The 18,289-nt window shown below is 43.0% G+C and overlaps 1 protein-coding gene across 1 annotated transcript in view; it reads right to left on the bottom strand.

Annotated features, from left to right (window-relative positions):
- The window catches only part of LOC104498555 (slit homolog 3 protein-like), a gene marked incomplete at its 3' end in the record, with an annotated part of 172,351 nt that overhangs the window by 6,445 nt on the left and 147,617 nt on the right, over positions 1–18,289 (bottom strand). The window contains exons 16-20 of the mRNA XM_010141950.1: positions 17,657–17,820; positions 15,371–15,503; positions 6,547–6,615; positions 5,282–5,353; positions 5,027–5,098 (exon numbers count right to left, since the gene is read on the bottom strand). Of these exons, the coding sequence (XP_010140252.1) occupies positions 5,027–5,098; positions 5,282–5,353; positions 6,547–6,615; positions 15,371–15,503; positions 17,657–17,820 (510 nt within the window). The remainder of the gene's footprint in view (positions 1–5,026; positions 5,099–5,281; positions 5,354–6,546; positions 6,616–15,370; positions 15,504–17,656; positions 17,821–18,289) is intronic.

Here is an 18,289-nt window from a genome sequence, read left to right as displayed (position 1 = left end):
TTCCCTCGAGTCATTTATTTTCTAATTTACCTGGTGATCTGCGGAACACAGCAATCACATCTTTTTGTGTGCGTGTGTGACTGTACAGATTCTCAAAACAGTGCACATTGGGTTTATTTAAAACAAACATCTGGGCCCATGGGAATACACAATAGCCCCAGATGAAACTAAAAGCATCTCCTTTTGCATCCTTTCTTCCCTGACACCACTACGAGCAACACCAGGATCTACACGATGCCACTTAACTCTTAGGAATTCTGCCTTCACCCACTGCCTCACACCAGCATACGCACGGCAAGGAAAGCCAGGCCTGACAGGGGAAGATGCACCTTGTCTTCTCTCCCATGAGGCTGGGCGCTACCACAGGGCTGTGAACTACAAGAGCATAAGCAAGGTCACCACGGTCACGTTTCACGGCTGCTATTGCAGCTGCAGTTGCTATCTTACTGTACTGCTAAGCTTCTTCAGAGAGTATGAAACCCCCAGAACTAGAGCAGAGTCATGCTGCTGGCTTCTCTTGCTGGTTCTTGATGCCAGTACACAAAACCTTCCCCTTCCAACAGCCGGATTCTTTGAGGCATACCTAGGTTTTGGCTATTCAGAATAATACTTGGCATATATAAGGATGGCTTTCCAAGCAATTAATCCAACAGGAACAGGAAGGATATGAGCTCCCACACAGTAACTCCAGATAAAGCACGCTTACTAGTCCTACAGAGAATGACCAACCGACTGAGACATATCCCACGGCTATTACGGAAGGAGTGTTTTTGTTGGTATGAGGATCAACAACTTGTCATCAAAATGTTCCCTCCTTCAGTAAAATGAACATATTTAAATAAGCAGCCACTCATAATGAGCTTGTTTTCTGATCTCTTAAACTACTTAAAGATGTGCAAGATGATTCTCTCTGAACAGACAGCAGAAGTTGGAGCTATCCTCGTATCCTATCAGTTGTGTTTACTCTGTGAAGGGGTGCCTTTTCTTTCCTAGATCTTGGAAACTTCTTCCTAGAGAAGCTGAAGAATAACAAAGCCATTTATCTGCAAGAAAGTAAAACCATCAAAAATATAAAACCATCTGGAAGGAATGGTTTGCCTACATACCTCCAACACTGAGATATATTTCATGGATGCGAATGTTTGCATTTTAATAAAAATATCCTGTCAGCAACACCATCACCCATGCAGCTAAAATGAAATGAGAAATGCTAGAAAACATAAACCTCACAATAATAAAGAGTGGCAAGAGAATTCAGCAATGCAATAAAATCTTCTTCCTCTTGGATCAGTAACAGGAACACATTTCTATATCAAAAATCCTTATGAGAAATGGTCAAACAAGATCTTATACATTTGGGCAGTTAAAGCACACCCACTGATGTATGTCTTCTCCCTCAGAAGCACAGCTTCTGGGTATCCTCTTGTCTAAACGTCAGTGAACAGCAGGGGTATGACTCTAAGGTGATGTGAATCTCCTCTCAGAGCACAGAGTAACAAAACACTTGAATTCTTGAAATAAAAACTTTCTCATTCCTTCATCTTCAGGTAAGGAAAAGAATTAAACGTATCCTTTTGGGCTGGATTTTTTTTTTTTTTTTAATTTTTCTGACTGTTCCCAAGTCCCATCTCCTGGCCCATCGTTTCCTAACGATAGGCTACTGCGGACACAAAGGGGATGCTTTTTCAGTAAGAGTGACCTACTCTGCAAAGACAGAAATGTGGCTAAAGCTTGGCTGAGCTTACAGAGCCACATCCCACCGAGGCAAACACCTACAGTGGACCCCGAAGGATGCCAAACCCTGCAGGAACCAACACAACTCAGCTGCTGGCGGGAGTGGGAAGCCACAGTGTCGCTGCTCAATGCTCGTAACCCCAGCACCTTTTACAGATGTGCTGGGTAAGCACAAGCAGTCATTCTGCAATGAAGAAACAAAGCAACACAGTCAAAGAACACGTCCGTTGGGTTAAATCAGCGCAGCGTCCAGCAGTGAAAGTGTACTGTGAAAACTGGCTCCGCAGTTGTGCATGAAGAGTATTAGTGGTAGTTTTATCATCACACATATGACTATGTTTGTGTGAGCTCTGAACTGCAGTAAATATCCATCAGTTTTCAGTAAAACTAGAATATCTCTTGTTAGTAGAATACTCTGCAAGCTCATTTTATCATTTCTGTCATAAACATAACACGGAAAGTTGTTTAGCAATCTGAGAAAGTATTTTTGTTTTTGGACTTTGTCTCTTAATTAAAGAGAAAATGTCAGAAGTTACAACATGGTCACGCAATAAAAACAGTCTTTAAAATAATCAGTTCAGGTCCACCAGAGAGTTCAAATACTTGTGATTACTTGATCTCAATCTCAGCTTTTTTAATCCGTTTATATTTAGCTTCCAAAAAGACTAGCTTTGGACATAAAAATCCGAAACAAAACCAAAAAGCAACCCCGCAGTTTTTCACTGTGATAGCTTTGGTGCAAAACCTACTGATACCAACTTCTGCTTGTCAAAAAACTTCTTAAGACTCGCTGTTGAACTTGCTCCCCAGCCCAGTTCGGCTGCGAGTATGGATACGCCACGTGAAGACCGAAGATTAAAGGGCTGGTTGTGTAAACACTGGTACATATTCAGGCTTAAACGTGTTGACTCTGCAGTTTTTTCAGCTGGGCTCGTGCTGAAAAGAGGGAGAGGACAGCACCAGACACCTGTCAATGTCCGACTTCATCATACAGCTACGATTATTCCGATTTTCAAATACGGATTTACTTTATTTACTATAGAGAGGCAAAAGCTAAAGACAATGAATTTGGAATTTGGGAGACAGAGGAGCCTGTACGAGAGGCACATGCAGCCAAAGGTAATGAGATCTTCATATTCGTCTTATTAAAAAAACCCCAAACATGTGGAAATTGTTTTGCTGATGTTTTCTCTTTTAAATTCCCCGGAGAACACGGATAATAAATAACTGACACTAACAGATTGCACACTGTCACTCGGAAGCCATTTTCTCTCTGGAGAATTGATTTTTAATAACAACACAGATGACACGTGGCAAAAGTTGTAGCTGATACCAGAGTTTTGTGGGCTGTAATAAATCAAATCAATCTGGAGGCTTCCCAATGCGTGGAGCAGAGGCAGAGGTTCCCTTTTAGGCGTCATTTCAATCATGCTGCTCTGTGCAAGACAGGGAGGGCTTCTCCCCTGAAAGATGAAGTTGGCTTCTTTTTTTTTCAATTTGATTAGTGATATTTTTCAAAAGCCAAAATATAACAGTTGTTATTGAAAAATTGCCCTTTGTTTCCGTCTGAATGTGGTCTGCAAGAACAAAAGTGAAAAGGCAAATTGTAGCTGTTGGGAGGAGTGCGGCACAGTATACCTACGATGTAATTCAGGGTGGAGAGTCCCAAACTAGCTTTAATCAAGCTAGCTTGCATATCAGAAGCAGGCCAGAAGACGGATCCATATGGAATCATTTATTTGGCCATGAAACAGAACATATTCATCTGTGGCTGCAATTCAGGACTCATGTTAACAGCTCGAACGCAGCCATCCTAGTGCACTAGAAATAGAGTCTGAAGCCAAAATTCAAACACCAAATCCAAATCACATTATCTTTCCTGTTTTTACTAATGAAGCTGGGAATCTAAAGCTGCCTGGTAAGGTAGGAGGTTGAAACCTCCTGATGTCTATTTTACCACTCAAACCCCAGTGAAAGAGCTCAGCCAAGCAGCGCTGCTTCCACAGCCGCAGTACTGCTCACGTCGACACCTTAATTCCACATTCACAGACTCAGAGTGCAGCAACCACTGATCTTTAAAGTCACAGAAACTTCTGCATATGAATGACATCTCCTTCTTTAAAAAGTAGAAAACACTAACACGAATTTTCAAAGCACTCAGGACATATTCTTCACCTCCTCTGTCCTGACCCTTTGTGTTCAAAGCTCTCTCTCCTTCAGCGCACTGAATAATCTCATCACAGATAAGCTATTTAACTCCTTTGCTTTCAGTTTGCTGTGCAAGCAATGGTGACCCACTTGTATTGCTGGGCCGTGGGGAGGAAGGTGGCTTCTCCACCATCCTGGCAGCTGCACATGGGCTCAGGAGTCCACAGAAACAACTCAGCAAACCCAATTCAGGGTTTGTTTCTGATGGGGAGTGAGAGACAGTCAATAGGAGACGGAAGCAGGAGTCGGTCTAGCAGATGCCTAAGAGAAGCTGGGGGGCTGCTTGCTGCAAGGAGCAGACCCACAGCCCACACTCCCAGACAATATAAAGATGGTGTCTTCCAAAAGAGATTGTAAGCAAATTGTTCAATCCAGAGAGCTGCTGAAAGCAGCTACACTGGAAAGAAAGAGCGCAGAAAAGGATGTCCCAAGAAAGAAGCCACACGGACATCTCTGAGTGTGCTCCCAGTCAAACCGAGGTCAAATTTCACTCACAACTTACATGCACTGGAGACAGGCTGGCACCCCGCCACTACCTGGACTCACTCACTGTTTTAGCGGGGGGACTTCTAACTGCCCTTCAGATCACATTCTTTTATGTAAAAACTCGCCTGCAGTTAATTAATAAAAATTAATTCTGAAATAATAGAATATATTCTAAAAATGCAGCTTTTCAGTAAAGACAGTCTTGCTGAAGCATCCCATGAAAACTTGCACTCCAAAATATGATCAAGTTCTTACAAAGAGCAAAGTCTTTCCTCTAGGGCACCAAAACATTGTTGAGGTAGAAGAGTCAGACAGACTCTAGGCAGCCTCTTGGAGGCCTGTTTTCGTAATAGTTCTTGTCCCTGAACTATCATAGAAAATTCATTCATCCTGCAAATTTGTAATTGCTTCTTTGCAAAGTTTAGCATTCACCTGCTCTAGTCATTACCGGACATGCTGCACCTAAGTACAAGTACATTGAAGCTAATTGTGTGGAAATATTTATGATTACTGGATCAAGTGAAAGCCATCTGCTCATTAAAAACCTCCCCGCCACCAGCAGCATTCCAATAAGCTGCAACGAGGAAGTGGTACTTACAGCACTCGAAGAGACCTGAGGCCGTTGAACGCGTGGGCGGGGATGCACCGCAGCCTGTTGTAGCTCAGGATGCTGGGAGAACGAGAGAACAGAGTCACAGCGCTGTCTTTTCTGTGAGCACATCACTACTAATTCAACCGCGAAGACGCATGGAAGGCTGCACGCTGAAGCAGTGACACCCCTGCTAACTGCTCAACACCTAAGATGGTGTCTGAAAAGCAATTAAAACTGGTACCACAACTTTGGACTACTTACAGTGTTGATAACTGAGTCATGTTGCTGAAGGTGTAATTGGCCAACATGCTTATGCTGTTGTTGCTCAAATCACTGAAGAAACACACGGAGAAAACATCATTTATACATATGACTTGAGAAATAACTTTTTTAAACAATTACATAAAATCTGCGCAGCAAAATGCTTGAAGGAATTGAAAAGTCTCATAGTATCAATGGATACATTTTCTAAACAACTTGGAATAAGCTCTAAAAGCAAAGCACATCAGATTCCCCTAAAAAGCCTTGGACTTGGAAATGTTAAGGCATATTTACAACCTAGAGCATTCTAAAAAAAAAAAAAAAAAAAAAAAAAAAAAGGAAAAAAAAACAAAATTTTTGAAGGAAAAAACAATTTTTTTTTAAAAAAAAAAAAAAAAAAAAAAAAAACAGTGAATACAAGCAAAATTTTTGAAGGATAAATCAATAAACGATGAGGCATAGGTGAATATGTACTGCACCAACTCGCTTTGCAACATATTACAGGTGCAGCATTTCAACGTGCTCTTCACACTGACAGCTACTAGAACAAAATTTCATTTTTCATTAAAAAACAGTCTTTTAGGCTCAAACAGAACGTTTTGGTTTGTTGGTGTTCTCCCCTGAAAACCTAAATTAGAGCTGTTTCCAAATAAACCACTCTTCAAACAGAGGATTCCAGCTTTCCCTCCAGCTGCTCTTGTCCGAGGTTGTTCTGCCCATCCAACCTGAGTCTCTACGCGGCTGATTCAAACAGTGTCTGCAAGCGCCTGGTTAACAGTTCAGGCAATAAATTTCACTCTCCTGTATTTCAGGGAGCAACTCACCGGACAACGTCTGTCTTGTCTCTAGCTGTGTGACTGCTCGTAGCAGAAACAGCTATGCAAATTTTCAGTGCCTTAGCATTACAAATACTGCCTCACCTAGAAGAAATTAATGCTGTCTCCTCTGTTAATGACCTTTACAGCTTTGCACAAATAAATCTGCCAGGTGAAACCGCAGCAGCCTGTGTGAGAGCCGAGTCCCCTCGCTGATGCTGGGAGCTCCTGCAGAGGAGGTGTCTGGTACTCTCGGTCACCTCACTCTTTCTCCACTCTTCATGAACACTTACTGGCAGCAGTGGCTACTGGGACATTCTTTCCAAATTTAAACCGCAGAAAGGTTTTGGTTCCCCCCCCCGCCCCATACTAATTATTTTTGTTCCACCTACAACATAGTGCAGAAAGTGTCCTACAATTTTCTTGACATTCAAAGCACGTGTTTCTTACATCAGTGTCAGGTGTCTGAAGGCGGAGAGCCCCTTCGGCACAGCAGTCAGATGGTTTCCTTCCAGGTATCTGAAAAAAGACCGGTTTGACAATTACACAGACATGTTAACAAGAACTCCTGTCACTCAACCTGCCCCATGAATGAGGAAAACACAAAGTCAGTCACTAAGGAAATTATCTTTGATGTATTGCTTTGAAACTGTAACAGTTTCTCCCTTTTTTTGAACTTGGAAGCAAATAAATGATCTCTGGCCTACAGCAAACAAAATGACCATTTGGTTTTTCTACAAGCAAGTGAAAACGGGGAGACAAATTGTACAGCTTGTGCCCTGAACTTAAAGCCACCTTTCACCAGTTCCTGTAAGAATGCTGAGTGCTGACTGACCCTGGAAGGGAAGGTTTTGTCGTGCGGAAGCTCCTTGTACAGCCAGCACTGGAAGAGCAGCTGCACTGCCAGGTCTCTGTGTTGCAAAAAGTCTCGCTTACTCCAGTGCCCACACAAGCACCCCTGAGTTCGATGCCCCATCCGCTACAGCAATTCCTACTACGCCATACACACCCTCCTCACCTTTCCAGTTCAAAGTATGCTGGTACAGGAGGAAATCTTGGTACTAACTGAAGACCAAAGTTCTCTCCGAGCACCGGCTGCTCCTACAAGTCCTAACTGCATTTAACAGAACAGCTTGTGTGCCCAGGGTGGAAGCTGTCTGAGACTCCACTGAACGTGTCTCCGTTCAGACCACGCTCGGGAGCCTGAAGCCTTTTAGGATAATCCCACGTGCTCAGACAGGTGCACAGTGCCCGTGTTCTGCAGATTTTCTTCACGGAAGAACCACAAACATTCAGGAACCAAAGGAAAAACCCTGAACAAATATAGAATGCTTTTCAGAAGTTTGCCCAGAAGAGAGCATGGGTACACAGGACTTCACAGCTGACCTGCGGTAGCAATGGGATGTGGGGCTGCTTCTGTTTATTACCAGGCTAACAGACACAGAGCAGGAGTTCTTTTCCTTAACCTTGTCTTTTGGGTGAAACTCCATCCCCAGGAGACAGCAAAGTAACAAGGCTCCAATGGAATTGTTTGCTGTGGTGCCACGACACCGTCAAGGTGATCCTCCAGAGACCTGCCAGAAGCCATGTCGACCTGGGACACAGACCCGCCCTTCTCAGAAAGTACTGAGTGGGGGGAAGGCCCTTCTCCCTCCACAGGTGAAGATGAAAGACAATGTGATATTTCCCTTCCCTTTTGAGATACTTCGGGGGGTTTTTCCTGAGGCAGACATGGGACAATGCAATTGATGTGGCATGTTTTGAAAGACAATCAAGCGTAGCCAGGAAGAAATGCAGCCCACGGACACCAGAACACTTTATGTGCTGCCTCTGCTGCTGAAATACCTGATAGTCGCGCGGAGAATTTTTATCCACGCACTCCCCCCGCCCCCGATTTCCTTCTCTTTGGCAACAGACCTCCTTATTCTGCAGTCACAATGGCAAACAGTAACAATAGATTACTGCTGCGCTACATGCTCCCTCTCTACATTAACCGTAACAACACAGAGATAGCTGTGGAAACTGAATCAAGAAAATTTTCCCACCAAGTTTATTTTTACAGAATTTAAAATAAATCTGTAACTACTAACAGAATTTCTTACATTTTGTCACGTTTCCCCCCAAGTCGCCATCCCTTCTATTTCAGCATAATGCCCTCTCACCATTTTCTGCTGCTTCAGCTCTCTTTTCAATTAACTATTCCAGCTGAACTACCCCAGCCTCATGGCTATCCATTCTGCCTGTGCACAGGAGCCCAGCAGGGCAGAGTGACCCTAGAGCACGCGGTGGAGCTGACCTAGCTCCTGCTAGGATTAGGCTGGACAAGTGGGACTACAGGCTTTTGAATTTTAACCAATAGCAAACCGCTTCCTTAATGAAAAAACCTACTGAACGTATTACTCTCCCCATTCACAGAGCCCACAGCCACGGAGTGCCAGTGTTGCGCAGTACAGGGCGAGCCCTTGCAGAGCGCCCACAGCTGCTCTGCTGACACGGATTATCGCAAACCAGAGCATGAGTTAGCCATGCCACATTTACACCTCCCGTGGACGTTCATGTTCTGCAAGTGTAAAGTCACTTCCTTCATTTTGGCTAAATTTGTTACAAATTATTTTGAAAATGCAGCTCCCCAGTGAATTCACACCGTAAACTGTTATGTAGATGGTCTTCAGAACTCGACCACGTATGTTACTATTTAGACAGGGCAAATCATGTCTCATTTCCCCAGTCACGGTCTCCTCTGGATGCAGCAAGCTGCTGGGAGTCTGCGCTTCTCTTTCATCCCAGAAAGCTGCAAATCTTAAACCCATGTATGAGGGTAGGTCACTGTTCAAGTCCTTATCCCAAATGTAAAATCCAAAGGATTTCCAAAGGAAATCAAAAGCAGGTCATGCACGATGTATTTGGAAGCTATATATGATTTCCCTTTAGGACGGGAGACTCAGCTCTTGCGATGTGTTGAAATCCTCAGAAATATATTTTCAGGGCATTCTCTCATTGATGCCAATATGAAGCAGCCTGCAGTTTGAACAAAGTGATGATGGCTAGCCAAGGTTTCCGCCGTTACGCGTTCGGGTGCGATAAAGTCAGAGGTGCACACTTTAATCCAGCGCTTCCTGACTCAGACTAACACAGACATGCAGATCCCGGAGTTGAACTCCTACAGAAGGTCTGCTTTGAAGAGCTCTGGCTCTGTAGTGCCAGCAATTTGATGGTTATACAAACGCGCTAGCAGAAAGCCGCAATACTTATACCAGCAGTATAATTTCTGAACAAACACAATTTTACACTGAAAAACTACGGCTACTACACTTTCCATGTGTGTGTACGGACAAACCGCCACTGCTAAACCCTTCACCACATCACACGAGCAATGGCAGTACCTTCTAAGCAAAAGGCATTCAGTTTGAAAGCACATTTAAGTGCAATGAATTTGAAATATTCAGAGTTTTCAGGGCATAAGAGCATGCCAGGAATCTGGAGGATCCGAGATGCAATACTTGAAAAAACCAACTGGGCTGCGGGCGAGCTGCTGCCCACCGCGGGCCCGGCCTCCGACCAAGCAGGGAGAGGATGTGGGCGGCAGCGCTGCACCTTGCTGGGCTCAACGTGATGTACGGGGGCTGCAGAGGGCTGCAAGCTGGACATAGTGAATGACAGAATTATTCCAGAGGGTGAAAGGGCAGAGCCCCGTTACAAAAATCTGTGTATTTATAAATACCTATGTATAAATAAAAACCATGGATGAAGCTACAGACCCCCTGCCCAAACAAAACAAGCATAACATAGAAAAGAATGATGTAGAGAGAAGATTGTATTTTTAATTCTTTTCAATTCTCAGCCAAAGGAGGGTGATGTACGTGGCATCTGGTACTCAAATTCTAGCAGAAATGAAGAAAATGGATGTGCACTTCTAAAGCTCCGAGTCAAGTTATTAATATACAGATAGTCAGGAGTGGGTGTCAGCTGCTTACTACAGACACACTGACTAGTATCCAAAACAACCCCATTTGCTGCTTAAAACTCTCTAGACTCTGTAGTTTAAATATCAGACTGGCAATTGTTTTTTACGCCATGAATGCTGCTGGGAATCCTGAAGTCTCAGTAATGACTGTAACCAACAAGCAATTACCAGAGCCAAAATTTAAAAAACAAAACCAACCCAAAACAGAAACCTGTTCACGGTCTCATAAAATACTGCCAACTGCGTACGAGGAAAGGGCTCTTCTAAAACACGACCAAGTGCTGGCGATGGGTAACGCTCCGGCCAGGATGGCTGGCACTAGGGCGTTTGGCCATGCCTCACTCCTTGCCCCCACCAACCACGCTGGCTCTCGGAACCCAGTGCCTCCAGCAGCCCCAGGGCTCACCCAGCACCTTCTACCACAGCAACATCACATATAAAAAATGTAAAACTATGCATAAAAGATGACAGCTGTTCTTTTTCCAACTTGTCTATTTTTATACTGGAGCCACTTGGATTGGAGGTGATACAAGCAGCACAAGGTGCCAAAGCATCACGTAATGATTTGAATCACTTGGAACTTTTTCTGTACTGAAATGTCTATTCAGCCATAAAGTCAAGCTCACAGCGGCAATCTGTGCTAATAGAAGAAACTGGGAGAGAAATCAGTTTTCAGGCAGTAAATGAAAAGGCACAAAGCCTTTCATTTAATTTCTTTAAATGTTTCATATAGAATATTACATTACAAAAACAGGATGATACTTGACATTTTATGCGGCTCAAAAATGAAGTTATAGTCTAAACTTTTTAATGCCCAATATCCCAAAACTTTGAGGCAAGGTTAATTTCCTAAAAGCATGTTCCAGAAGGGAATTGGACTGTGAAAAGCGAAACACCCACAAAGCAGGAGTTTTAAGAGCTTCAATTACAGTTTCTTTGGAAGAAATAAAATTCAAGTATGGATCTAGGCACAAGTCTGGATCTTGAAGTTTTGGCAAATTTGGACTCAGGATTTTGCTGCATTTGTATGTGAGACTGCCGTGTACAGGTCTGACCCACAGACCCACGGCTGTGTTTGAGAGAAAAGTGAAGGCCCTGAAGTTAAACTTACCTGTAGTCTCCGCTAGTGCTAAAGTCACCTTTCCAATATGTGCTCAAACTTCACGAGTCACTGAACACATTATTGACAATATTGACACTATCTACTTTCTCTAAACTGTAGATTTGAAATGCAGATTTAAGTGCTCTGTTGCAGCTGTAACTAAAATATCCTTCTACAGAACTATCCGTCCTCATAATGGGACAATTTTGCTCCGCAGTGAATTAAGCAGGCTGTAAAACCTTTTACGACGCAGGAGCAGGTAAGGCTAAGCTTTGATCTAAGTGGTTTCTCTCCTTTATGAAAGGAAAATTCACTGCAGTCTGTGCAAAGGGTCAGTGTACAAAGCAGTGCAAGACTGCCAGACAAGCAGAAGCATTTGCATTCTCAAGTAGATGATTTTCACCAGGAATCTCACTTCAGAGTTATCCCTTTGATCAACAGCAATGTTGGCATACTGAAGAGTGGCACTAAATCGTTACGATACTCTACATGTATCATACCGAACTGCCTAGAGCTCATAACTAACTGCCTGGAGCATATTTATTGCAACCGTTCGCATGGCCCAGGTACGAGCCACTATTTTTTAGTCACAAGTCAAGAGAAATCACAAGTGCCTTCAAAGATGGAAAGGAGGGTTGAGATACCTCCAAGTAGATGTGGCAGCAAATGTGTGGGAACAGTTGTCAAAATCATCCTGGCAACTGGAGATTCAGCTGAATAAAGGTGACATGCCAAGGCTGAGGCAGCAACAGGCAGCAGAGTAGAGCCGCGGAATAAAAGCTGTAAGACAGTTCAAGGGGATCCCTCTGCTAGTGAGCAGGTCAGTCACTTGGGAAAACTGTTGTGCCAAGTTGTCAGGCTAAATGAACCTAACCCACAGAACAAACCCACAAACAGCAGAGAGAAGGTTTGTGAGCAGGTACGGAGAAATGGTAAAAGTAATGCTAACATTAATATGCATTAATAGAACCAGAAAGGAAAATAATCCCTAACAATGATGTATGGAGACAGGTTTTCCTAACAATCCCATCAGTGCTATCATGAAGCTCAGCGTCATGACAACATGTGGAGTCTAGAGATGACATGACTAGTACATATTTATTCTACAATACACTGTGCTCATTATGTTACAGCTTATGCACACGCCATTCACATAATTGCCTCCAATGTTTTTCCCCAGTGCAAAATATTATTGCTGTAGGTCCATAAAAGCAGCTGGATGCTGTCAGATAAGACTTTATTAGAAATAGACTATACTTTCATTAAAAAAAAAATAGAGAAAACCCTAGTGTTCACACACTGAGGTAATATGTAAAAGGAAAAAGAGCATGGGAAACTTAGTTCAAACAGATTTGGGGGAAAAAAAAAAAAAGCAGCAGCGAGGCGAAGTTCCAAACTAGCTCATTGCATGAACATTTTACTTCTGAACATCTGGACTGGAAAACCGAGTAGGTTCAAAAAACCCAAGGCTTCTCTTCAGAGCAAGCAAATAGTGGGAAAAAATTCAGGCAGTATGTAAATATACAGTAAAGGAATTTGCAAGAAACAACGTAATATTTCCCTATTCCCAAGAAGCTAAAGAAGGCTTGCCCATGATGACGGGGTTTTGTGAAGGAATAGCTGGGAAATAGAAATTCCTCACATCATCATCCCTCTAAAATCTAGGAGACTCGGATCTTTTCAACTCTGTTCTAGATGGAAGCCTTCCCTGCCAAGGTAATCCCTCCTCCCAGGGGTGGTACAAACCAAACACAGGGATGTCTCCTGTCATTCCAAGCTCCAAGTATGAAGGAGATAATGGTTTTCACATGCTTTGTCTCTATAAACATCCGAACCAGAAACTCAGGAGTAAAGCTGGAAGGAGCGAGCCTGTGTCTCCAGTCCCCCAAACACTGCTGGTGATCTTTTCTGCTGAGCTTAGGCGCAGTGAAATGTGACCCAGCAAAGGGTAACATTTTCCCTATGTGCCTGAGCAAGAGGTATGCTCAATTTCTGTTTTAAGATTATTTTAAGACCTCTAAAAGAATTTAAAAGAACTTCCAAGAAGGCTGCATTCAGCCATAGCAGACTGGTTTATCTGGAAACATGGCAGTTCTTTTTCTTAACCCGTGTTGTATAAAAACATACTGCAGTCTAATAAAAAGCACTGCAGTTAACGTGCCTTGTGAATTAATACATCAATAATGGAAGCTAATAAATGTCAGACTGGTGCATTCATAAAAATTCCACTAAAATGCTCCCCTGCATCCTATCACTGTTCAGGCCTCGCGCAGGGAGCGGACTGGGGGCTAACAGCACCAGAGAATCTTTATGCCCTTGTCCTCTCCCCAGCGTATTTTTTAATTTTTATTTATTCATTTCATTCTTGTCACAGTTTCCTCAAACACACAACACTTTCGGCTTCAGTACTTGCAGCTCATCTTCTGGTACAGATACAAATCAGGAGCTCAGTTTAAGTTTGTTAGAAGAGGAGAGTGAGATCAGGATTGAATTTTGAGACAGCTGGGACAGATTCAAGGTTATATTTGCAGAACATGAAATATTCAGAGCCAGCCAGTCCATGGCTGACTGTGTTCTGCTGATACATTTCTGGACTGGAAGCAGAAAGTCCAACTAGAGGCTTCCACAGCCAAGAGGCTCCTACTGAAGACGACAGTCATGTAAACTCCGATGAACTCAAACTGCTCAGTTCCAGGCTATTGCCTCATTTGCCAAGAAATCTCTTATGAAAATAAAGCAGTTTTCAAGAATGTGAGATTAATTTCACTTTTTTTGTTAAAGTTTTGTCATCAGTGTATCAGATATTATCAGTATAACTCAATATGCAAAAATTTAAACAAATTCCTCCGCATGGCAGTGGAAATCAAATTAACATGTGTGATATCTTATTGTTGGCAAGTCATGTTTGAATGCAATGAAACCTGAACAAGAACAGAGCACAAACCGCCTCAAGACTCTTTATCGCCGATGGCAACATGTAAGGGAATACAGGCCAGGCCCTGGCTTTTCCTTTAAACCACGATGAACCATGCCCTGGTTAACAGTGCTCCACGGACGTACGCATTATTGCAAAATTTCCACGGTAACTCCGGCGACCTCATACACTTTCATTACACTCCTCGTTCAGCAACAATCTTGTATTTGACCACCCCACTGGTGAAAAGAGTGCAAACCCCATCACCCACTGCCAAGGGAGTAAAAAGGTGCGTACCTCACTCATCAGCTGCCTTTTACTAAACAGTAAAAATAACACTAGATACTGAAAAATAGCGGAACTGGATTGCCATTCGATACACAATTCACTGGACACACCACCTGACCCCATCACTTCCACACAGAAACGCTGATGAGGTTGGAACAAGCTTCAGTGCTGACTCACCTGGGATGGATTTGAGTACGGCCCAAAGGGCAAGAGCTCACTGTGTCTACTGCCAACTGTTTATGCCAAGCAGTTCCACCAGTGTATATTTTTCCCCCATGGAAAGAACCATAATCCAATATAAAGTCATAGCGAGGGGTAGATGAAAAGACAACTAGAAAGATGGTTCTCAACTAGGACGGATTTACTTTACAATTTAATCCAATTAACTGTTATTTTAGCTGTTTCATGAGGTTTGGAGTAAAGAACTCACTGTTTGTCTCCACCACTGGCTGCTTTCTTCTCTTTTCATACATGTTACCATACAGTGCACTGTTACGATGTTTTTGTATAAAATCCTATATTCTCAAGTGATGGTAATATAGAGACCTTTAGCCATAAAACCGCTGATTCTGGCATTGTTTTTCACTAACACTGAAACCCTTATTTTCTTTTCTTTTCTTTTTTTTTTTTTTAAATCTCCGCAGAGGATAATTAGCTCACAGCTGCAGAAGTCAGGAACATATTTCCATCACCCTTTCAAACTGCCCGTTGGGGGCTTAGGCTTCTCAGAAGCACACAGGATTGTTTGATACTAATATATGCATTTGTCTTCTACTCCCAGAATCAATGGGTACAAGGATAGGTAACTCTGCTCCCATTACAGAGCAATGTATTCAGTCAAGGGACAAATAAGTATAAAAATAACAGTCAAAACATCCGGAAAGCACTGAAGCACAACACACGAGTCACTAAAGTCAAAGGCAAAACCCCCGAGAACCTACGAAGCCTCACTAGGGTGTCATTTCACAAACTTCTTGTGAAGGTAGCTATGCAAAAGGCAACTTACAGCTCAGTCACGTCTTTGGGAATTCCTTTGGGCAATACCCGCAGCCCTTTGTTGCTGCAGCGTACCACTGAGTCCACGCAAGTACACTGGGAAGGACACGGAGGTGAAAGCAAGCAGCTACTTTCATCATTACCTGTAGAGGGCGAGAAATAGAGTATCAGGAAGTCAGCTTTGCAGCCCAAAGTCACGCGCTTGGAAGATAACTGCTTACAAGGACCAAAGAGGGTCATCCCCGAATCCATGGTAACCATCACAATAGTTTGAAGCAGATCCAATGCTTTGGATCACCCTGCCTTCCTACAGGCTTTTCAGGCAACATGACCAACAGTTCAAAAAGTGAATACCAATATTTTAAAATCAGTAGTTTTTTCTAATGAGTACCCACTTCTCTGTAATTTTGCAATTTACAGTAAAATCAGCTACGTGAATCCACATCCTGCCTCCCCCATGTACTGGCTGAAACGGAGAACTTCACCAGAACATGGCCCTTAAATCCAGCTACAGAGACAATACTCACTCTCTACTCTGCTTTAGAAAGATTTTTATACACTCCGCTTTTGGATGCGAGTATTTTAAAGTCAGCCTGGCACCTCATTTATCTGAATTGTAAAACCTCATTGTTTTTGACGAGGATAACCAGGCGAACGACAAACTGAGCAGCATATTCCAACTGCTGGCAATCCGTCTGTGCGCACATAAAAATATCTACTTTCTCCAAAAAGGGTTTCAAAAGTCCAGAAACAGTAGATTAAATCTTGTAGTTGAAGAACAATAGGGTTTCTGCAGAAGAAACCAACTCTTTGAAGTTAAGAACATTAAAGCATGGATTTTCCCCAAAAGCAACAGGCTTTGCAAAACATACGGCAAACGCATGCTACAGCATCTCGAGGTACGTGAAAGGAAACACTTTGTGTCACATTCTCTAGATGACAGTGAGAGGAACCACACAACTGTGTGAGAGCACCGGCAGCCTGAGCCGACCAGCACGGAGACACAGCGCTGCAGCCCAAGAGCACACAGCCGGCTGTCCTTATGCTCTGCCTTTGGTTTTTTTTTTTTTTTAGCTTTAAACTGATACAGGGACTAATTGAGACAGATCTGTTTCTTTCTTCTCTCTGCTGGCTGCACCCAGGAGCCCCGAGGTAAAGGATAAGGCTGGAAGTCCTGACACACGATAACAGAATTACCCACAGACGCATGGGTAGGGAATCATTCGTATTCAGAGGGATGGAGAAGCACAACCAGTCTACAGAGCAGGGGAGATTTTTTCCTTCTCCTCCCCAGCTGAGCTTAATGACTGGAAACAAAATTCCAAATCTTTCCTAAACCTGCAGGAAGAGCACGTTTCCTCAGCATATTCAATTTTCCTCTATGTTCTGTGTTTTACACCCTGTCACCATCTACCTTCCAATCACCATGGCTGTCTGAGAGACTGTATGACAGAGAAAGGTCCCAAGCATGGAAAGACATTTTGTGGACCAGGATTTTTTTCTTCCTCCCAAACTAAAAGCAAATTATTCTTTAATGACTAAACTCAGGTCCCTTGAGCTCTGAGCCCAAGCACCTGGGCCTGTTGCCAGTCTGCTTGACTGGGACAGGAATTAATTTCTACTCTGCGTAGGAAACTTCTATCATTCTTATAGTCTCTTTAGAGGTACGACTAACTGCAGCTCCAGAATATCTGGTCTTAACAGGCAATCACAGCCTACAAGTCAAGTTAGCAGTGCATTCATCAGTCCATTTGTCCCTTGACTATTTTCTCTAAAATCTGCTTGATAAAAAGACACAGAACTACCCGGAGAATGAAAAAAATGTCAGGATGGTTTTTTTTAAAGCTACATGGACCCAGCAAAGCATTAAAGCATCATCAAACCATTTCAAACAATATCAGAATTTATTTGTTTCCCTGTTTGCATACCTGTTACTGGTGAAACTGAACACTACCCAAACCCAGAAGACTTTCCAAGCACTGTTGCCACTGGCTTCAGAATGTTAACTAAGTGTATGAATAGGGAAGTGGAAGGAAGAGCCAGGATTATACAAGGTTTATAAAAAGCACAGCATTTTTCTTTAATAAATTAATTCATTCTCATATTTAGGTGTAGATGGGAAAAATTCAGAAACTGGAAACAAAGAACAAGAATAAACTCTCGATAGAGAACAATGACCTTCAGCTCTAGATGGCTGTCTTCCTCATCACTGAACTGCAGCATTTACCATGCAGTACTGACAGGAAGGGAGGTCCTCACGTTACCATAAAGGTCAGATCAAACCGGGTGTTCTTACCATCGCAGGTGAAGTCCTGGACGTCTACATCTTGGATTGGAATATCCTTTAAGAAAAACGGTTTCAAGCAGCGTGGATTTCCACTGACAATTCTCTTCTTCCTCAACCATTTTCCCAGCCAGGCCAAATGGCAGTTACAATTAAAGGAGTTAGCCAGCAAGTTACTGAAATGGAACAAGACACAATTGCATCAAACATGAACATTCAGAAATACTGAAATAACTACAGAGAGAGGATGGATTCCAAGTCAAAGCTCCTTCCTGCCACCTGTTTCTGAGAGATCCTCCTCTGTTCCACACATCAGGGAAGCTCTATGCAGGTTTTATACCAAGACCAGAGTTGTAATTAAAACATATATATATGCATATATATCTATCTTTATAATCCAAAGTACTTACTGCAACAACTGTTATTCAGCCTGTCTTGTATCACTACCAGATGAAGTGCATTTATAGCGCATTTTAACGCAAGCTGCGGCTCGCGCCCAAGCCTAAACTCACCTCACACACTGCACCCACATATGCATGATCTTCGCCACAGTTCAGCACTGGCCCTGCGCACAGTCCTGGATATACCACTCCCTGCGCATACAGCCAAGCTGCCTTAGCACACTGCTCCTCACCCCAGTATGCT

The sequence above is a fragment of the Buceros rhinoceros genome, unplaced genomic scaffold (genome assembly GCF_000710305.1).
Source record: "Buceros rhinoceros silvestris isolate BGI_N320 unplaced genomic scaffold, ASM71030v1 scaffold12558, whole genome shotgun sequence".
Classification (NCBI taxonomy): Eukaryota; Metazoa; Chordata; class Aves; order Bucerotiformes; family Bucerotidae; genus Buceros; species Buceros rhinoceros.
Note: the sequence above shows the minus strand (reverse complement) of the source record. Positions and strands in the feature narration are given on the sequence as shown.